Source organism: Mizuhopecten yessoensis, unplaced genomic scaffold (assembly GCF_002113885.1).
Source record: "Mizuhopecten yessoensis strain PY_sf001 unplaced genomic scaffold, ASM211388v2 scaffold4017, whole genome shotgun sequence".
NCBI classification, from domain to species: domain Eukaryota; kingdom Metazoa; phylum Mollusca; class Bivalvia; order Pectinida; family Pectinidae; genus Mizuhopecten; species Mizuhopecten yessoensis.
Genome location: NW_018405334.1, coordinates 214,795 through 233,882, shown reverse-complemented (window position 1 = coordinate 233,882; position 19,088 = coordinate 214,795). Strand labels below are relative to the sequence as shown.

Below are 19,088 nucleotides of genomic sequence, written 5' to 3'. Positions count from 1 at the left end.
AATGTGTCAAAGTCTTTTAACTATACGCCATACGTAGGGATGCAAGGTGAATGGACTGCCGTCACTATACCTCAATTTACTTGAATTGCCGGAGATTGATTAGCGCTCCATGAGATGTGACAACTATACATATGCATCTATAAATATTTGTTTAACAGATTCTGATTGATTCAAATGGAGGCTAGGTCACTGTTAAAGCATTTTGAATTGCTTAATAATCCTTCACATTAATGAATAATTATCGTTTGACTTGAATCAACGGACGACAAAGACCACCTGATCATTGGACAATGGGTTGATATCTGAAGACTCCACGTGCATAAAAATAAGTGGATAATTTTGCTCATCTACAACCGACATAGGAGATTAAGATCGCTTTTAAAGCTTATTTTTGCTCACATTTTCATTAAAATTCGCAAGCTTTTCGGTTTAGATAATGGACTTGTTCTATTTCTAGACTGCAGTTTGATGTTTCCCTATGATTGTCTACAATCTATGGACACACACAGTTATAAATCTGATTGTAAGGCCCATTCCCTGTCGGAGCTTTATCATTAGATGAAACTTGTGGCTATTCAAATGTATCTTCGGTCTATTGACAATATCTTTTCTCTAAAATGGAGATACTGACCTCTACACATTCAAAGCTTGTTTTAAGAAATTATCTTTCCAATGTTAATTAATTTATTATATATTCAGGATATATGTTTTTGTAAGCTATGTAATGTTACTCTGATCATTACATATTTAGCTTTTCTTGACAATATTCTAAAACAGTGAAAGTTCATTTCAACTTTGATATTATGTCTGATGTGTCTTCAATTAACCATGTTCATCCCTAAGGCTTTTTTTATTGTCCACAAGCAATCATTATAAATGTCCACAAAATGAAGTTTGTCTTGTGTACCAGGTACGTGTACATTCCAGACTTTGACAATGAAGCAGGTGTGGCATCTACAGTAGCAGATGAACATTTAAATGACTATTATTGCAAGATACCTAATTTGAAAATAAAAATCGCCAAAACCAAAATCAACAAGAGGCCCATGGGCCTTAACGGTGACACCTGATATATTTATACAGAGAGTTGATTTTGTTTTTAACATGAACAAAAATATTATTCAAAGTGACAAAAAAACAATAAAACCACCTTATTCAATATCTAGCATACAGATTAAAGACTAAAAAGTATTTGAAACTAGCACCTAGATTCTAAACAAGGAAAATGAAGAAAAATAGCACAGCGACTCCTTTGGGCCCCACCCTACAGCCCTTGGGGGTAGGGCTGGCTCAAAATGTTCAAAGTATCAAACTGTCGTCAACTCAGGGTTATAATTCCAATCATGTTATTAACATCTAATATACAAAGTATCATTTGCCATTATAAACAATAATAAATTTTGCCCCCCCCCCTCCTTCCCCAGGGGGTAAAACGTGAGACCCTAGGGTCATAAACCTTAAGACCCTTCCATCTATAAAGAGTGTTTGATTCTACCATATCTGGGTCTTTGAGATGCAGATTTTGGAAATTTCAGTCAATTCAATCCTTTTTGGCCCCACCCATCAGCCCCTGGGGGTCAGTCAGGGCTCATATGTGCATACTATCAAACTGCTACCTGATACTGATAATGCTAGCCCTAATTGAATTACTTCCAATGGAAATTAAACAAATGTTGGTCCAAAATGTGATTTCCCTAAATAAACTATAGTAAAGTTTACCCCCTCCCCAGGGGGAACTGCGAGACCCCAGGGTCAAGAAATTCCCAATTTTGGTAAAGCACCTTAAGACCCTTCCATCTATGAAGAGTATTTGATTCTACCATATCTTTGTCTTGAGGAGAAGATTTTTGAAATTTCAGTCAATTTGACCCTTTTTGGCCACACCAATCAGCCCCANATAGAAGGTTTCTGCAAAATTTCATTGAAATTGGTTTAGGGGTTTTGGAGAAGAAGTCGAAAATGTAAATTGTTTACGGACGCACGACGGAAGACAAACGACGCCGGACAAAAGGCGATCGCAATAGGTCACTTGAGACTTTGTCTCAGGTGACCTAATAAAAAAAAAATACAATACTTTGTCTGGTGGCACATTGGATAACACACTGGATAACACACTCACCAAAGCGACTGGGTTTGATTCCCCAATTGGACATGAAAAGGTGTGGTCACCTGCCCGATCATGTGGGTTTTGTCCAGGAAGTCTGGTTTCCCCCCCACATCAAGATTCCCTGTTGGCTATCATTCAGGCCAACAAGAGTGATAAATACAAGTTGATTTCATAATTGTTGTAAAATAAATTAATTTTATATGTATGATATGTAAAACAGGTACACATATTTAACAATATATATCAAGACCAAGTTTCCTTTTTTATCTTCTTTTGGTTATCAAGAAAGTTGTTGAACGTCAAGAACAGGTGTCCTGTTTCAGTGTCATAGGTTTGTTTGTGATTAATGTCCTATCTACGGCTATAGTTGTTTAACTCATTCACCCCTGAAACACATTTGACCTCTTCCAATTCAAAGGTTGAAACAGTTCATTATGAAATTTCCGGGGTGAACGAGTTAAGGATGTGCCGGAGTACTGACCAATGTGACCAAGCCTCTAACCTGCGACCCAGTGGTGGAGCACATCTAGAGATCGAAGCGGTAAGACGCCTTAACCACTCGGTCATTGCCGTTCTAATGTGCCTTAGGTTAATGTATACATCAACTTGGTAGTTATTAAAGCACATGATATTACAAATTTATTACCTAGAAGTTTACGTGCATTTTTGGTGGAGTTATGCACCTTTTATTGCTGAATAAGGGCATTGCGAGTAAATGCAACAACTTTTTTATTTTTTAATTCTTTTTTTATTTCTTACTGTTCATGCCGGTCTTAAACATTCATTTTTTACCGTTAATGAAATATGATATGCAATAATTGATGAAAACAAGAGATAGATGGTAATTCTTAATTCCCTGAATAGGGAGTAATCATTAATTGTACTGCGGGGAGCTAGGGGAGTAATCATTAACTGTGCCACAGGGAGGGTATGACAATAGTATTAATATTTTATCATGTGCCATCACGTAAATTAATACACAAATGTTTCACACAGTCTAAAATCATACACTAGTGCTTTAGCCGAAGTGTATAGAAGAATCAAACATTCCCATCTCGTGAATTACGGTTAAATCAACACGCATGCATTATTCATTTTTAATCAAGACATAATGCTATTGATAAGGTCATATGACATAATTGTGTCAAAACTGTGTAAAAAGATGTCATTTTTTTATAATTTGTATCTCACCTGTTGTTTTATTTTCCATACAACACCAGAAATTTCTGTAAGCCAGTTAATGTATATAAGATGCATCAGATACAATGTGATGTACAGAAATGTACACTGATGCTAAATATAGGCAGAGTACATAGGAGGCACGGTAGTCTAGTGGTAAGGCGCCGGGCTCGTGACCAAAGGGTTGCGAGTTTGAGTCACGGCACGGCACTGTGTTGTATCTTTGAGCAAGATACTTTACTCCGCTAAATGTTCCAGTCTACTTAGCTGTAAATGAGTATGTGGTTGGGCAGTGCTAGCTTAGAGCGCTGAAATAGCTGCACCGCTGGGAGTTGAGAAAGATACTGGTTGCAAAGGCCCTATAACCATGGATTATAATTTGTGAACCGCTTTGAGACGATTTACGAACTAGGTTGTGATAAAGGGGTGTATTATATATATAAAGAGTATTAAGATGCAAAATACAAAAAATAAATCATAAACAGTACATAATTATGCCCAATACACTTTCACGGTTTCTTGAGGGCTTCTCAGGAATTGCCACAATGCATACATTACAAAAATTTACACATGTTACAGCTTTAAAATTTACTTTAAATTCTATCAAATTGCAAATAAATGTCTAAATTTCATTTGGAATAGGGACAACTTCAGCCACTTATTATAATACAGACAACAAAAAACTGTGACCAGAATCAAAAGACAAACAGGCTTAAACATTCTCTTTTGTGAAAAAAAAATAAAAAAATAAAAAAAAATTGGCTTAAAAAAAAACAAATGTCAATTGTGACATCATTGTTTCGGGGAGACTTTTTTTTACAACTACTCCAACTTATCCATCATAACCATTTTTAGTTTAAACCTAGCCTCAGTGGTCAGACACTATTATCATTGAAAAATACTGTATCATAAAATAGAAGCTAATGATCTCATTCAACCAACAATGACCGTCACACATTTTATTATTTTCGTATTAATTGAATGCCATCTTGCATCAATTTTAGACAATGTTTTTTTCTCCTGTTTCCGTTTTCTTTTTTACATTTTTTTTGTGAGGAAAGAGAAATGGAGGAAGCGACCTTTTTTGTACAAATGACAGAATCTCATGGTTTATCTCTGATCTCGTAATTGGGCAAATAAGTTAGCATGCACAGAGGTAAATTGACAAACCAGGACAAAACTGTAATTCTTATAACAAAAAGACTAATTTCAAATGACTCAAAACGATACTAGGAAAATATCATGATCCGAAGATTATGGTTTATATAAAGATAGATGAGCGGAGATTGTCTGGCGAATCGGACATGATAAATATTTCTACTGTCCCGCGTAACAGCACTGCCGAGCCTAATTAGGCAGCGGCCCACCAACATGCAAGCAAAGACACTGTCAAGAGATCTCAAGGTCAAGCCGACATGTCACAGAGGTTGCCGTGTGACCATCGGCACGCTATGTCGGGGACGGGAGGTGGGGGGAGGGTGATGTCGGGAATGGGTCACAGACACAGATTATCTTCAATAAAACAAAACAACAGTCATGTCACACATATCATTTTAAAACCAGTAAAAACATTTTCGAAAGTTAACTTTATATGAAAACAATACCATGTTTTCTCTTCAAAATCTCAAAACATTTCTTTTATTCCCCTTATACAAATATAAATCAATGGTACTGATGTTTGAATTTCACACCTGTTTGGGGAATCGAATCAAAGTCAACTTTGTGTAATCTTCTGATTTCTTCTTTTTGGCGTAAATTATGCTTATGGAAGAGCGCCCTTTACAAAACAGAGTGAAGTGTATTTAAAGACCGTTTTAGTAAATAGAGATAAATTATCATAAAATATCATCCAAGTTAAATTAAGTAAAACAGGTATTAGGACCATTACACTGGTCTCTCAAACAGGGCAAAGCTTACAGTTATATATCCAAACTGACGAGACCAAGATTTTATAAATACAAACTAGGACTGCAGTGAGGCACAGGAAAATCAATGACTTTTATGTTCCTGACCATGCAGCCAAAAAACGATCCAAATGAAAAATCATTTAGATAAGGCACTGGTTATATGTTTTAATGAAATTGATTAAAAGTTCATTTGACATTTGTTCAAACAATAGGTTAGGTGTTTTTTTTTTAAAAAGGGGCAGAATGAAAAAAAACAATTTGCATAGTCATAAACTACCTTGCTTATCAATTGAATTATGTGTATCTTCGGCTTGAGTGACCTAAAAACTTCAAAGTCTAGGTTGAGCTCAGCCAATACAGAGCCAACTGTTAAATTGTGAGTCTTGTTAGTAGATATTTCTAACAGGATAACTCGTTCAAACAATGCATTCCTGTTTATTTGTAAAAAAAATCTGAATTACAAATTTTTCCCCGACAACTTTTCCAAATTTGGGCCTACTATTGGTTCTCAAAAACCCTGATGTTTTTCTGTTCATAGTCAAGATCACGGATCTAAACAGCATATACATTCCTATATTCAAACTACCACACCTGGGATTAAAAACAATACCAACAGGTGCTATACTTTTTTTCCTCCATGTATGATAAAATCAATCTGACATGGAGTAAATCTGCATACGTAAATGTGATTCCATTTGTGTGGGCAATATTAAGTACCCTACCCCAATAATCAATTTCACTTTGGCTTTGACACCCGTTGAATTATTCACTTTTCATCAGCCTATCATTGTCAAGAAACAATGAATTATTAAACACGCCAATATAAACAAGCGTACTGAATCAATGAGAAACCGTCAACAAAGCAGTAAGAAATCTGGGCTTTTTCTCTCCCTCCTTTCGACGGTGAGATACTTATCTGTCTCCATTGAGATCAAAGCCAGAGAATTTGTCGCACTTGATAGTGCCAAGTTAGTAATTTCCTGTAATCAAACTCTTTGTCAACATAAAATTCATGTTGCCACATTTCTTCTCATACATAAATAACTTGTCAATTATATTTCATCATATCTGATAATGACCCCAGTTCCCCGTAGAACACTGTTTCTCCATCAGCGACAGGATACTTTAGGTGTTTACTGGAGACAAATCTAGCTCCGTGTTGACACAAACAGAATACCAGGTAGATAGATGGTGGATCCAGAGTTTCTCTCCTATCTTCCGGACATAACACAAAACCTGAAATCATTCAGTTAATCTTAGATTACCTTCTCACACTGCCAATCACACCGACATGACACATTCCCTCTACCCCCGTACATCACAACTTCACTTCCCACATGATACCTGTAGCCATTTACACAGCTTCTCACAACAACAGGAGATTGGCACACTCCCTAAACCGTTACCAAAATACATCACAATTTTACTTTCAACATGATATAAATTAAGAACTTTTAAAACTATTGGAAAAAAAGAAAAGTAGGAAATCCTCTGAAAAGAAGAACCACATCTCTGCCAAAACAAGTCTGATACGCTCCCTCTACCCAAGCACATCACAACAGAACATTCCATATATTTGATACATGTAAGTAGTCATTTAGTAATGAAATCTCGTTTGGGATCCGCGGCCATGATCGAATCCCCAAATGTTATCCCTTCTTAGACCTCATGAACAGGTGTAAGTACATATAACTGGCCTTATCTACACTTCTATTATTTGATTTAATTGTTACATTTCTTTAATTGATTATTGTTATAATCAGATAAATAGAAAATAACATTTTCATAGCTTTGTGAATATGTATTTATGTTTTGCAGACAAGAGTTTTCGGTTTGTGAACATTTTGATCATTATGGTGACCACTATGCTCCTGTAGCGATTTCCAGCGACAAAGTAGCTCAATTAGTCAGTGTCCATCAAGAGTTTTGGAGGTCCTGGGTTTCAAATTCTGGTCTGGCCTTGCATTGTGTTCCACTCCTGAAACCTGTGACCAACCCCTGTTTCAAGTATCTTGTTTACATGCAGGGTTGTAAATAGTACGGTCTTCAAGGACGACGACTTGGAGAAAAGGAGGGAAGAACATAGCAGTACTGGACTGTTAACCAGGTACCTCAATTGGTTAGAGCACCTGTTTAGAGTTGGGAGGTCCCGAGTTCGAATCCAGTCAGGCAGTGCATTTTTTCACTCCTGTTACACTCCTAAAATATCTGCGTTTATCATGGAAATTTTCTGTTCTGATTGGCTGGTTTTACCCATCTTTTTATCATGGTTATGAAAAGTGTTATGTTTCAGAAAAACAAAATATTGAAATTAATGAATATTGAAAAAATCTTAGAATATTACAAAAATCTTACAATTGGCAGCATTTAATGATTTTAATACTTATTTCACTGACATTTTATAAATTTTCTCCTAGGAAAGTCATAATTACAGGGTGTTTAAACCTATAACAAAAGTATATAATTCATTTTTTTTCCAGCAAATGATTCCTCCCTAACATTCATATTTTTTTTGAAAGAAGTTTTTCATGGCAATCATTCCATTTCTGAAAATTCTGATAATTCACTACTTAGAAATAATGATTTCAAAACCCTATAACAAAAATTGAGAACAGTGAATTATACCGGTATTTATATATATAAAATATGAAAAAGACCATGATAAGTGCAATGTGGAAATACAATATTGATCAAATTTATTAATTCCTATATTATAAAATTATTGTCACAACTTACTCATTAATTTGTATGTAATTAATAAAAACAATTAAAAGAATAAAGACTTCTTTCATTTTTTTTAATTCAATGATATATATCAGTCATTTAGCATGATGGGACATCAAATGGCCGCTATAAACAATAAAAAGATATCACAGTGAATGTCTAGGTTATTTGCATGTTCTATCTCTGGCCCCACGACATAAACCTGCATGAATATCGTGCGAGGACGGGAGTAATTAAAAGCCAATAGTATACACAGATACATCTATATCAAATTATCGTTTTTATTCCGATGACTGGCGGCATTTTTTTACACCACAGTGAAGTTTTAATTGATGAGTAATTTGGTAAATTCAAATCGACAAGGCTTATGTGATGCCACTACACAGGATGGCATGACGTATCTTTACCGACAAAGGACCGTTTACGATTTCTTGGTATTCAAAGAGCAAAGCACTTTTCCGCTTGATAACATCAATATAGAAACAACAGACATTTATTTATACATTAAGTTTGTTAAAAGAAACTCAATACTTGGACATTAAAAGTAAAATTTCCTTGGGGTAAATGAAAGTATCTTTATTTCCTGTGTTGTCAAACTACTGTTATTTAAATGTTTATCATCGCAGGCTTTTGGGCCTAGGTGCCAAATAGAAGACTTATGACCTATTTGATCTCTGCCATCTCTGCAACAAGGAAGCGGCGTAATCAAATCACCCGCTACATAGAAAAGGCTAACAGAATTTATTAGGCTGCCATGGTCACGCAAGACCTCCGCTCGCATATGGCTGATAACTTCAGCTAATCAGGTTTATTTCAATGTTATCAAGAAATCAAACCAATCTGTTTTATTTCTGTTCAAACTATTTTTGATTAAAAATGTCAGACAAAGAACTGCAGATAAGTTGGCCTTTTTTTTATCTATTTCAAAATATATACAAACTAAAGCATGTCCAGACTTTTACCGTACACATAAAGTGTGAGCCGCATTGGTGTGAAACGAGACGTCCACACGCAATGTCCTGCTTCGTCTCAAAACAGGAGGCTGCAGGTTTCTGTCCCACAGGTCCACTTGCTGGCATAGTTTTTCATGTATTACATCATTTCTCCCAACAGTAAACAACATGTACCCTATCCCACAAAGAGTCTTCCACAGATTTCCGTCAGACATCCATAGACTTCTATCAGAACTTATATAAGTCTGCCCGAATGTTCAAAGATGTGTCATGGTCATTAGAACCTTACACGTACCTCATATTTAAACTGAAAGTGAGGCTAGCAAGCGTTTTACTGTAGATCACCAAACTTTTGTGAAAATATCTATTTTCATGATGGGGTATTTGAAGGTTGAGTCCTAGCATTCTGTTTTGTACCTCCAATGAAGAAGAGCCCTAATTTGTTTAGCATTTTTCTCTATTTCAAGTTGCTAGCCTTTTACTTAAAGAGTTATTCGAAGAAAGGAATATATATAGCAATTTAGCTTTTAACAAAAATTGTGTCTGCCACAGGTACTTGAACTTTGACCTCCTGATTAAATTGAATCCTAGACCTCTTGATCCTAAAGCAAAGTGTTTATTCACTGTAGCACTTATGAACCATTAATATTCTTTTGCAATATAGCAGGGGGTTTATCAGGGGGGGTTAAATACTGCATACATGAAAGTAGACTTTAACCACTTTTATTTAATCCTTTCTTTATGACAACAAAATAATTTTGTCTTTCCTACTTGTGCTGTATTCTGAGAACTCGGTCAACTGGGTTGGATTTATATGCAGTTATTGGTTTAGTTTCCCAATCGGGAATTTTAAAGGGACAAATTGGGAAGAATCGCACACTTTCTCAGTTGGGAATGGGGTCCTTGAAACGGACCCAAAAAGTACCCTGATAGACCCCTGTAGTGTCAGGAATGATTTCAAATATTCCTACTCCCATAAACAGTGTATGTATCGATGAAATAACATAAATCTTAACAGGAAAATAATTTGTCAAGGCCTGTGTACAGTGGAAAAGTGGTGTGGCTCTCTAGATTAAACCACGTGTGAGGATATAACCAGATATAAACTAGAATTTTGTTTTTGTTCACAAATGTCTCCCCTTATTAGCCTATAGAAAAACTTGATAAGGTATAAAAAAATATCAAAGGGCCATATCGCTTTACATAGTGGGGCACGAGACCCGAATTAAGAATTTGACATTCCTACTTCCCAAGATACATTAAAACTTTAGCAAGTTTCGTCAACGTAGGTGAAACTAGAACACTGACAGGTCAGTAAGGGCCCCGTCTTGTGGCAATATATCCCCCATACTCAACAAGATAAACTAGAACAATGACAGGTCAGTAAGGGACCCGTCTTGTGGCAATATATCCCCCATGCTCATCAAGATAAACTAGAACACTGACAGGTCAGTGAGGGCCCCGTCTTGTGGGAATATCTCCCCCATAATCATCAAGAAGCAATCTGCCCATATAGCCGAGCTTGACGTTTGACATTTGGAATTCAAAAAAAAGGAAGCAAAATATACATTTTACATGTACTATGATGCGAATCTTGTTTCCTTCCTCTTCCATAATTGCTGGACTAACAGAAATGTAAATACCGGTGCAATACTCATTTGTTAGCTTTGATTTGTTTTGTTTCACCTTAAATACCTCCCCCATCAAGAGCCAGGGTCAAAGTAAGAGATCCACTTTGTCTTTGACCTTTGGACCCAAATGACCTTGACCCTTAACTCAGTGACCCTGATCAGTCGACTCATTCTTTAATTCCGACCAACTTTGCTTCTTAATATCATAACAAAATGTTCACCAGTAAAAATATACAACCTTGAAATTGACCCAGTGACCTTGACCTTAAGTCAGTTGATTTCTTATCAAATTCCAACCAACTTTGCTTTATAATGTCATAACAAAATGTTCATCAGTGAAAAGATACAAGATTTGACCTTGACCTTTGACCAAATGACCTTGACCTTTGGTCAAATGACTCCTTCTGTAATTCCGACCAACATTCTTCAAAGTGTCATATCAAAATGTTCCCCAGTGAAAAGATCCTGAATTTGACCTTAACCTTTGACCCAGTGACCTTGACCTGAAGTCAGTTGACTCTTTGTTAAATTCCAACAAACTTTGCTTCAAAATGTCATAACAAAATGTTCATTAGGGAAAAGATGCAAAATTTTACCTTGACCTTTGACCCAGTGACCTTGACCATTGGTCAGTTGATACATTGTTTGATTGTGACGGACGGACGGATGAATTAGTTCCTTATAACATGGAAGTTATGTCGTGGACAAACTTCAGTATTAAAATTAAACAAAGGGCCATAACTCTGTATATAGTGACGCACGAGTCCTAATTCCAGTACACTACACACCTTCTGTGAGTGATGCAAGTATACTTCAAGTTTGATTAAGATATCTTTAATGGTTTAGAAGTTATGCTGTGGACAAACTTCGGTATTAAAAATAAACAAAGGGCCATAACTCTGTATATAGTGGGGCATAAAATCTGATTTTAGTGTGAGAAATTTAGCCTTCCCAAGATACATAAATATGGTAAGTATGGTCAACGCAGGTGAAATAACATAGAACTTATGCTCTGGACAAACTTCAGTATTAAAATTAAACAAAGGGCCATAACTCTGTATAAAGTGGGGCACGAGACCTAGTTCCAGTGCACTGCACACCTTCTGTGGGTGATGCAGGTATATTTCAAGTTTGATTATACGGGCCGGACAAGAATTTACTGAAAATGTGCACTTATTTGACCTTTGACCTTGGGTGAAGGTCACAGTGACCTAATTCCAGTGCACTGCACACCTATGCATACCTAAAGTTTCATCAAGATATCTTTAACGGTTTAAAAGTAATGGCCCGGACAAGTCCGATTAGAAGAACCAGAAGAAGAAGAACCAGTACTAATACAATATATCAATAACAATATACAATTACCGTAAAAACCTGTGAAATTTGCGCACCTATGTAATTTGCGCAGCTATTTTGTGAGGCTGAAAATCCCCAAAAAAGCTTCTACTCAAATATTTTGCGCACCAAACATTTTTTGAAAAAAAAAATTGATGTTCAAGTTCCGAAAATCGATCTCTGAAAATGAAAGACAAACCGCTTTGAATTCTTAGGTTTTTTGTAATTTGTTTATTATAATTGAGTTCATAAGTATTGTTTACAGGTACAATGATGTTAAAACTAGGAAGAAATTGCGTAAAATGTGTATTTTGTTGTTTGTCTCCTTTGAAATAAATATCTGATCACACACGTGTGCGCATATCAGCATACATCAATTCATTTTAGCAATATTTTACATAAAACATTTACTTGCACACAAATATATCAATTCATAAGTAATTCGATGTTTAGTAACCGCTGGTGCATATCTCCTGGTGAAAGACATAATTAGATACCTTTTATTGATCATAATTACGATCAGTCAGAAGGGCTCATCATGGTACATATTATTCAAAGTATGCAGGAACAAGTATTCTGATATATTATTGACCTTTGACTTTCCATGAGAAAAAAAACAAAAATGAATATCTCAAGATATGTTTATTCATGATCGTTCGGTTTGCTTAACAAGTCAAATTTGCTTTAAAATGATATCCAAACATTTATGGGTTTTTTTAAAATCTAAATTGTAAAACAGAAAATGAAAATTCACCTATCCACAATAATTGGTCAGACTTGATAGCAAACTTAAACAAAATAAACAACAGAGTGGAATTTGATTATCGTAATATTTTGGTGAAAAACTGCAAAACTCCATCTTCAAGAAATGGCCACATGTTTTCTTTCAATGCTCTGTATGGGAAAAGCGGAGCAGTGCAGGCCACTGATAAAAGGAAGAACAATGTTGGTGATATCTCTATCGCCTTTTCTTTCCGAGTGAGCAAATTTTATAACTAGCCACCCAGATGTAATTAAGTTTCGGTATCATCTAAATCCGGTGACAAAGTGGAATTGAAAAGCTGATATTTGAATGCTTATCAAACAGACGAAATATATAGCAACTGGATTGAAATTACAAGCCAAATTCTGAAAATTACATTAAGTCATTTCAAAGATACTAGCCTTCTTAAAGTGGATGTTGATATGGCATACTGCAGTCACGCAAAAAAAAGAATAGCATTTAGTGATAAAAGACGTAGCTATTTGAAAAAAAATCTTTCAATGGTCTATTACGAAAGTCAAACGGTATTTGTTTTAAAGAGATAACTGAATAACTAAACTTGTAAAGACATTATGGACAACAGTTAAAGAAAACATCCAGAAACTCATGATACAAAGCAATTTGTTTTTATGTTTTTGCAAAAAGATATTAGTTGATTTTGTTTTGTTTATGCACTTTGCACCGACACATCCTTGTTTGCTTGACTGCTTCAGCTTTGTATTTGTTGATTAAATAGCTCAATACATGTTGAGTAAAATACAGTTATAGAGATGTTTCCAGAATATTAGAAATCTAGTCTCCTGAAAACCAGTAACATGTAGAAATCTGATCTGGAGACACATCCCTACAGTACAACAAGACACATGCAGACACCTGTCCTCAGACAGATCAGTACAGTACAACTAGACACATACAGACACCTGTCCTCAGATAGATCTGTACAGTAAACTAGACATGTGCAGACACCTGTCCTCATTTAGATCTGTACAGTACAACTAGACACATGTAGACGCCTGTCCTCAGACAGATCTGTAAAGTACAACTAGACACATGTAGACACCTGTCCTCAGATAGATCTGTACAGTAAAACTAGACATGTGCAGACACCTGTCCTCAGATAGATCTGTACAGTACAACTAGACACATGTAGACACCTGTCCCCAGATAGATCTGTACAGTACAACTAGACATGTGTAGACACCTGTCCTCAGATAGATCTGTACAGTAAAACTAGACACATGTAGACACCTGTCCCCAGATAGATCTGTACAGTACAACTAGACACATGTAGACACCTGTCCTCAGATAGATCTGTACAGTACAACTAGACACATACAGACACCTGTCCTCAGACAGATCTGTACAGTACAACTAGACATGTATTGACACCTGTCCTCAGACAGATATGTAAAGTACAAATGGACACATGTATATGCTTGCTCTTAAAAAATATTTAAAGAGACCTGAGTAATCAGAATTATCACAAGTTGTATGCTGTTTCTTAGGGAAATAATACATTAAAATTTCACATCTGAATATCCCTCAAAGTCTGGTTACTTTCAGTAAAACAACATGTTATGAAGGTACATATTTTACCCTGTACACAAGTCATGGGTTTAAGTATTACCTCAAATTTCATCTTGGCTGTCCTCACCATCAGCAGCAAGTGGACTGGTCTGACCAACACCTGTCATGTGACTTGACTCTGTAAATTCAAATACTCCATAAATAGTCTGATACAACTTCAAGTTCTTTATTTCTGTATTAAGCAAGTGGGAACCTTTTCATCTTTTTCATCTCCATGCTTCCAATTCTGCTAAAACCAGTAAAATGAAAACTGACTTTACTAACTCCTGATTTTAAAGGACAGCTCATTTTTGACACGAACTTACTGTTCACAGATGAATGATTTCCCCTGTTTTTGACCTTTTATTTAACCAGTGAACCCTGATCATACACGGTCGTATTGGACCAAATGATTTTTAAGTAAAGACAGCTTTCAAATCCATTGTATTTCTTTTGTTACATCTTATCATAAATGGAGTAGCCAAAGTATTCAGTGAAACTTAACTTAAAGACATCACAGGATATGGTCAGGTATGACAGAAAGTTGATATACATGGGTCTACCTACATTATGGAAATGGCAGTGTGTTGTTAGACACAACTGTACCACATCAAGAGGAACCAGAACATTTTTGTCCGATATTACAACAAATTGGAACTGACTTACTATATAATTTATATACTAACAACAAAGTTCTTATTATAACTACATTTCGGTTCAATAAGCCAGTGTGTCAGTTGAGTCAGATTGATGAACATCAAGAGGGGGGCTGTGCCTGATTAACACAAGTTCTGACAATGATGACATGTCAGTCAACTTTTCATCAGAGTTAGTGGTTGTAATATAAGCGTATGATGACACAGCATGTCAGTCAACCTGACTCTGCCTAAAATAAGGGGAACTGAGATAGTTCGGTCCAACAGTATGTCAATACAAATAGGTGTAAAAAACAACGAATAGTCAGGTAAATATTATCTGGATTACAAGAGCTGAGAGTATGGAGGTTGGACTTTAATAAGCTATGTAATACATACATAATTAATTTACTGGGTTTTACTAAAAGGTTTCCAAATCAAGAAATTTTCTTAAATTTTTTAAATCAATTTAATCCATGAGAGAGCTCCCTATCTTTGATAATTTTCCCAGTTAAAAAGGAAAAGAAGAAAAATATTGGTTAAACAAATATTTCAGTTAAATAAAGGATATTAATGGTTAACTCTGATTGAAATACAGAAAACATTTCACATCTGATCAAGGTAAATTTTGAAAGTATTTCTGGTTCCTTTAACCAAGTACAGACATATCTTGATCCTGGTAAAACAAATCACTCTTTTACAGCCATGCAGTGTGAAATACACATTTAGTATGTACCTTCCATCTATACATTATCATAATCACATGGCAAATCTACTTTTATTGTAGCTAAATGAGTTTCTATGGCATTCCTTATAACCTATACCTAATTTTCCAACACTGATGATAAAGCTAAATAAGGGCATTTTCCAAAACAATGAACAAGAGTTAAACACCTCAGACTCTTCCTTGTTGCCACAGAAGTAAGTATATTTAGCATTAAGCTCCAAGAGAGACAACTCTTGGTACAGTTAGGTCTTCACTTGCGGTGTGCGTGCCATTATCTCTAAAATGTCAAGTTCATTATAGGTGATACCACAGCAACATGGCTTTGCTTGTAAAGGACTTGATAGTATTCATCACTTTATTAGACAGTTTGTTATCATGTACTAGTAGAGCAATATATTTATACAAGCTGCTATTTGAGTTCACAAAAAGAAAAGGTATTGGGTCACCTGCCCGACCAAGTGTGTTTTTCGTTTTTTCTCAGGTTCTCCGGTTTCCTCCCAAATTAAGCCCCCCCCTCCCCCCGACTGATTCATATAAGTTGTGTAAGATAAAAAAAAGTTAATGTTTTTATAGGCAATAATGATAATTAACCCTCAAGTTAGAGTCACATGCAACATATTGGGGGGTAGGGGTGGGGGTGGGGGCTGTCTATATTTCATACATTTTGTCAAGCTGTAAACGTAAGCTGAATATAATCGCCGACACTGTTGATACTGCAATACCAACCTTCACCGGTTCCAGCTGTAGGTTTACAGTTACTGAGAAGTTTGGGAAAGCAAGATTCCGTTTCAGCTGCGTAGGAACGTGTACTAGGTTGGTAGTAGCGTCGTCCAATAGCCCTCGCCCTCATGTACAGACATATAACCACGGCAACCAGCAAGATGAACACAGAGAACACAAACGCCAGCTCTTCTTGGTCAAGGTAAAAATCACACACATGCCTAAGTTTCTCAAGAATCTAAAATGGACCAATTCCTAGACTGTTTTTTATATACCTAGAACTAAAGGGTTCTGCTTCTTATAGATGAGTAATGTGTCCGTGTAGTCGAAAAGCAAAATTGTGGTCTCAGAGGCTTTATATATTAGAGTCCAACCTTGCCAGCAGCTACTTTGACCTTCTGAAATAATATTATTGATTGGTTAGTTAATTACTTCTATGTGATATGATAAAATTTAGTTGCCCATCTATATGGTGACTTGAAGACCAAAGACCAGCTGTTACCTACTTTGGAGGTGGCGTGATCTGACCAAAAGCTTAAGGCTGTCAGGGGTAGCTGGTCTTCAGTCTGAATTTCAGCATATTGACTGATGTATTGTTTTATCATTTTAACAAGATTTCAATCTCGCTTACCAGGCTAATTTGTACCAAAGGTTCAGAAGAATTCTCACCAGCAGCTCTCTATTGCAATGTTGCAAGATTTAAACAAGAGGCCCATGGGCCTTAACGGTCACCTGACATACGATTCAAATTAGGACTGTCATCCAGGGGCCAATTCATACTTTTCGTCGGTCCGAATGACCTTGCTGCATCGTCCATTAATTTTTCCTTGTGAACACAATAACCTCAGTAAATATGAACCGATTTTGATGAAACTTTGTATGCAGCTTTGTATCGATGAGATCTTGGATGAGTTTGAATACCAGACCAATTTGACCATAACTGACATAGTTATTCCCCTTGGTAATTCTATTATTGTTGGACCCTGTGAACACGATAACTGAAATAAATGGGTGTGACTCCAATTTTAATGGTTAAAAGAAACAAGTAAAAGAGTAAATCAATGATTTATTAAATAAGGCACAAAATTTGAATAGAACCTTGTTAGTAGCAAAAATGTGTCATGAATGAAAAAAAAGGTGTACCACATGAATTTACAACTATTCTTGTGTAATGTCAATCAACATCACAGGGACAAATAATAATATAATGACAAAGGACAATAACTCTGCAGGTTACCGTCAAATAATTACCGGACAAAGTTTCATTGAACTCCGTCAACATTTATTCAAGTTATCGTGTTTACAAGGTCCAATAATAATATTATTACAAAGGGCAATAACTCTGTAAGTTACTGTCGAATAATTCCCAGTTTCGAACTTATCCGAGATCTTATTTATATAAGGCTACATACAGAGTTTCATTAAACTTGGTTGATAATTACTTAAGTTATCATGTTCTCAAGGTCCAATAATATTATTATTACAAAGGGCAATAACTCATTTTCGAACTCGTCCGGGATCTTATTGATATATGGCTGCCTACAAAGTTTCATCAAACTCGGTTAACATTTACTCAAGTTCTCGTGTTCACAAGGTCCAATAATAATATTATAACAAAGGGCAATAACTCTGTAAGTTACTGTCGAATAATTCCCATTTTCGAACTCGTCTGGGATCTTATTGATATATGGCTGCCTACAAAGTTTCATTAAACTTGGTTAACATTTACTCAAGTTATCATGTTCACAAGGTCCAATAATAATAATATTACAAAAGGCAATAACTGTAAGTTACTGTCGAATAATTCCCATTTTAAAACTCGTCCGGGATCTTATTGATATATGGCTGCATACAAAGTTTCATCAAACTCGGTTAACATTTACTCAAGTAATCGTGTTCACAAGGTCCAATAATAATATTATTACTAAGGGCAATAACTCTGTAAGTTACTGTCAAATAATTCCCATTTTTCAAACTCGTCCGGGATCTTATTGATATATGGCTGCATACAAAGTTTTATCAAACTCGCTAAACATTTACTCAAGTAATCGTGTTCACAAGGTCCAAAAATAATATTATTACAAAGGGCAATAACTCTGTAAGTTACTGTCGAATAATTCCCATTTTCTAACTTGTTTGAGATCTTATTGACATATGGCTGCATACAAAGTTTCATTAAACTCGATTAACACTTACTCAAGTTATCGTGTTCACAAGGTCCAATAATAATAATATTACAAAGGGCAATAACTCTGTAAGTTACTGTCGAATAATTCCCATTTTCAAACTCGTCCGAGATCTTATTGATATATGGTTGCATACAAAGTTTCATTAAACTCGGTTAACATTTACTGAAGTTATCGTGTTCACAAGGAAAAGTTAACGCACGACGACGGACAAAAGACTATCACAATTGGTTACCATGACCTATGGGCAGGTAACCTAATAAAAACTGCTTGACAATCAATGATGTCAAAGTTATTAGCCTTTGCTTTGGTCATATTTTGACTCTTCCTGATAATGATACTCCTGCCACAATTTTGATCCGACACCAAAATATAAAGTTGGATAATGTGACGAAATACGGCTAATTACAACATGATGTTCTCTTTGGTGGTCTAATATTAACAAGAGGCCCATGGGCCTTAACGGTCACCTGATATATTTATACAGAGAGTTGATTTTGTTTTTAACATGAACAGAAATATTATTCAAAGTGACAAAAAACAATAAAACCACCTTACTCAATATCTAGCATACAGATTTCAGACTAAAAAGGATTTGAAACTAGCACCTCTGATTCTTAACAAGGAAAATGAAGAAATTTTAGCACACTGACTC

At 35.7% G+C, this 19,088-nt stretch overlaps 1 protein-coding gene across 2 annotated transcripts in view; it reads right to left on the bottom strand.

Annotated features, from left to right (window-relative positions):
* LOC110448351 overlaps positions 1–19,088 on the bottom strand; it is a 38,840-nt gene that overhangs the window by 9,519 nt on the left and 10,233 nt on the right. For both annotated transcript variants that reach the window (XR_002462712.1, XM_021494535.1), the window contains exons 10-11: positions 16,254–16,434; positions 14,227–14,304 (exon numbers count right to left, since the gene is read on the bottom strand). Coding sequence is in view for 1 of the 2 variants with exons in the window: in XM_021494535.1 (XP_021350210.1) it covers positions 14,228–14,304; positions 16,254–16,434 (258 nt within the window). In the remaining variant the exon portion in view is untranslated. The remainder of the gene's footprint in view (positions 1–14,226; positions 14,305–16,253; positions 16,435–19,088) is intronic.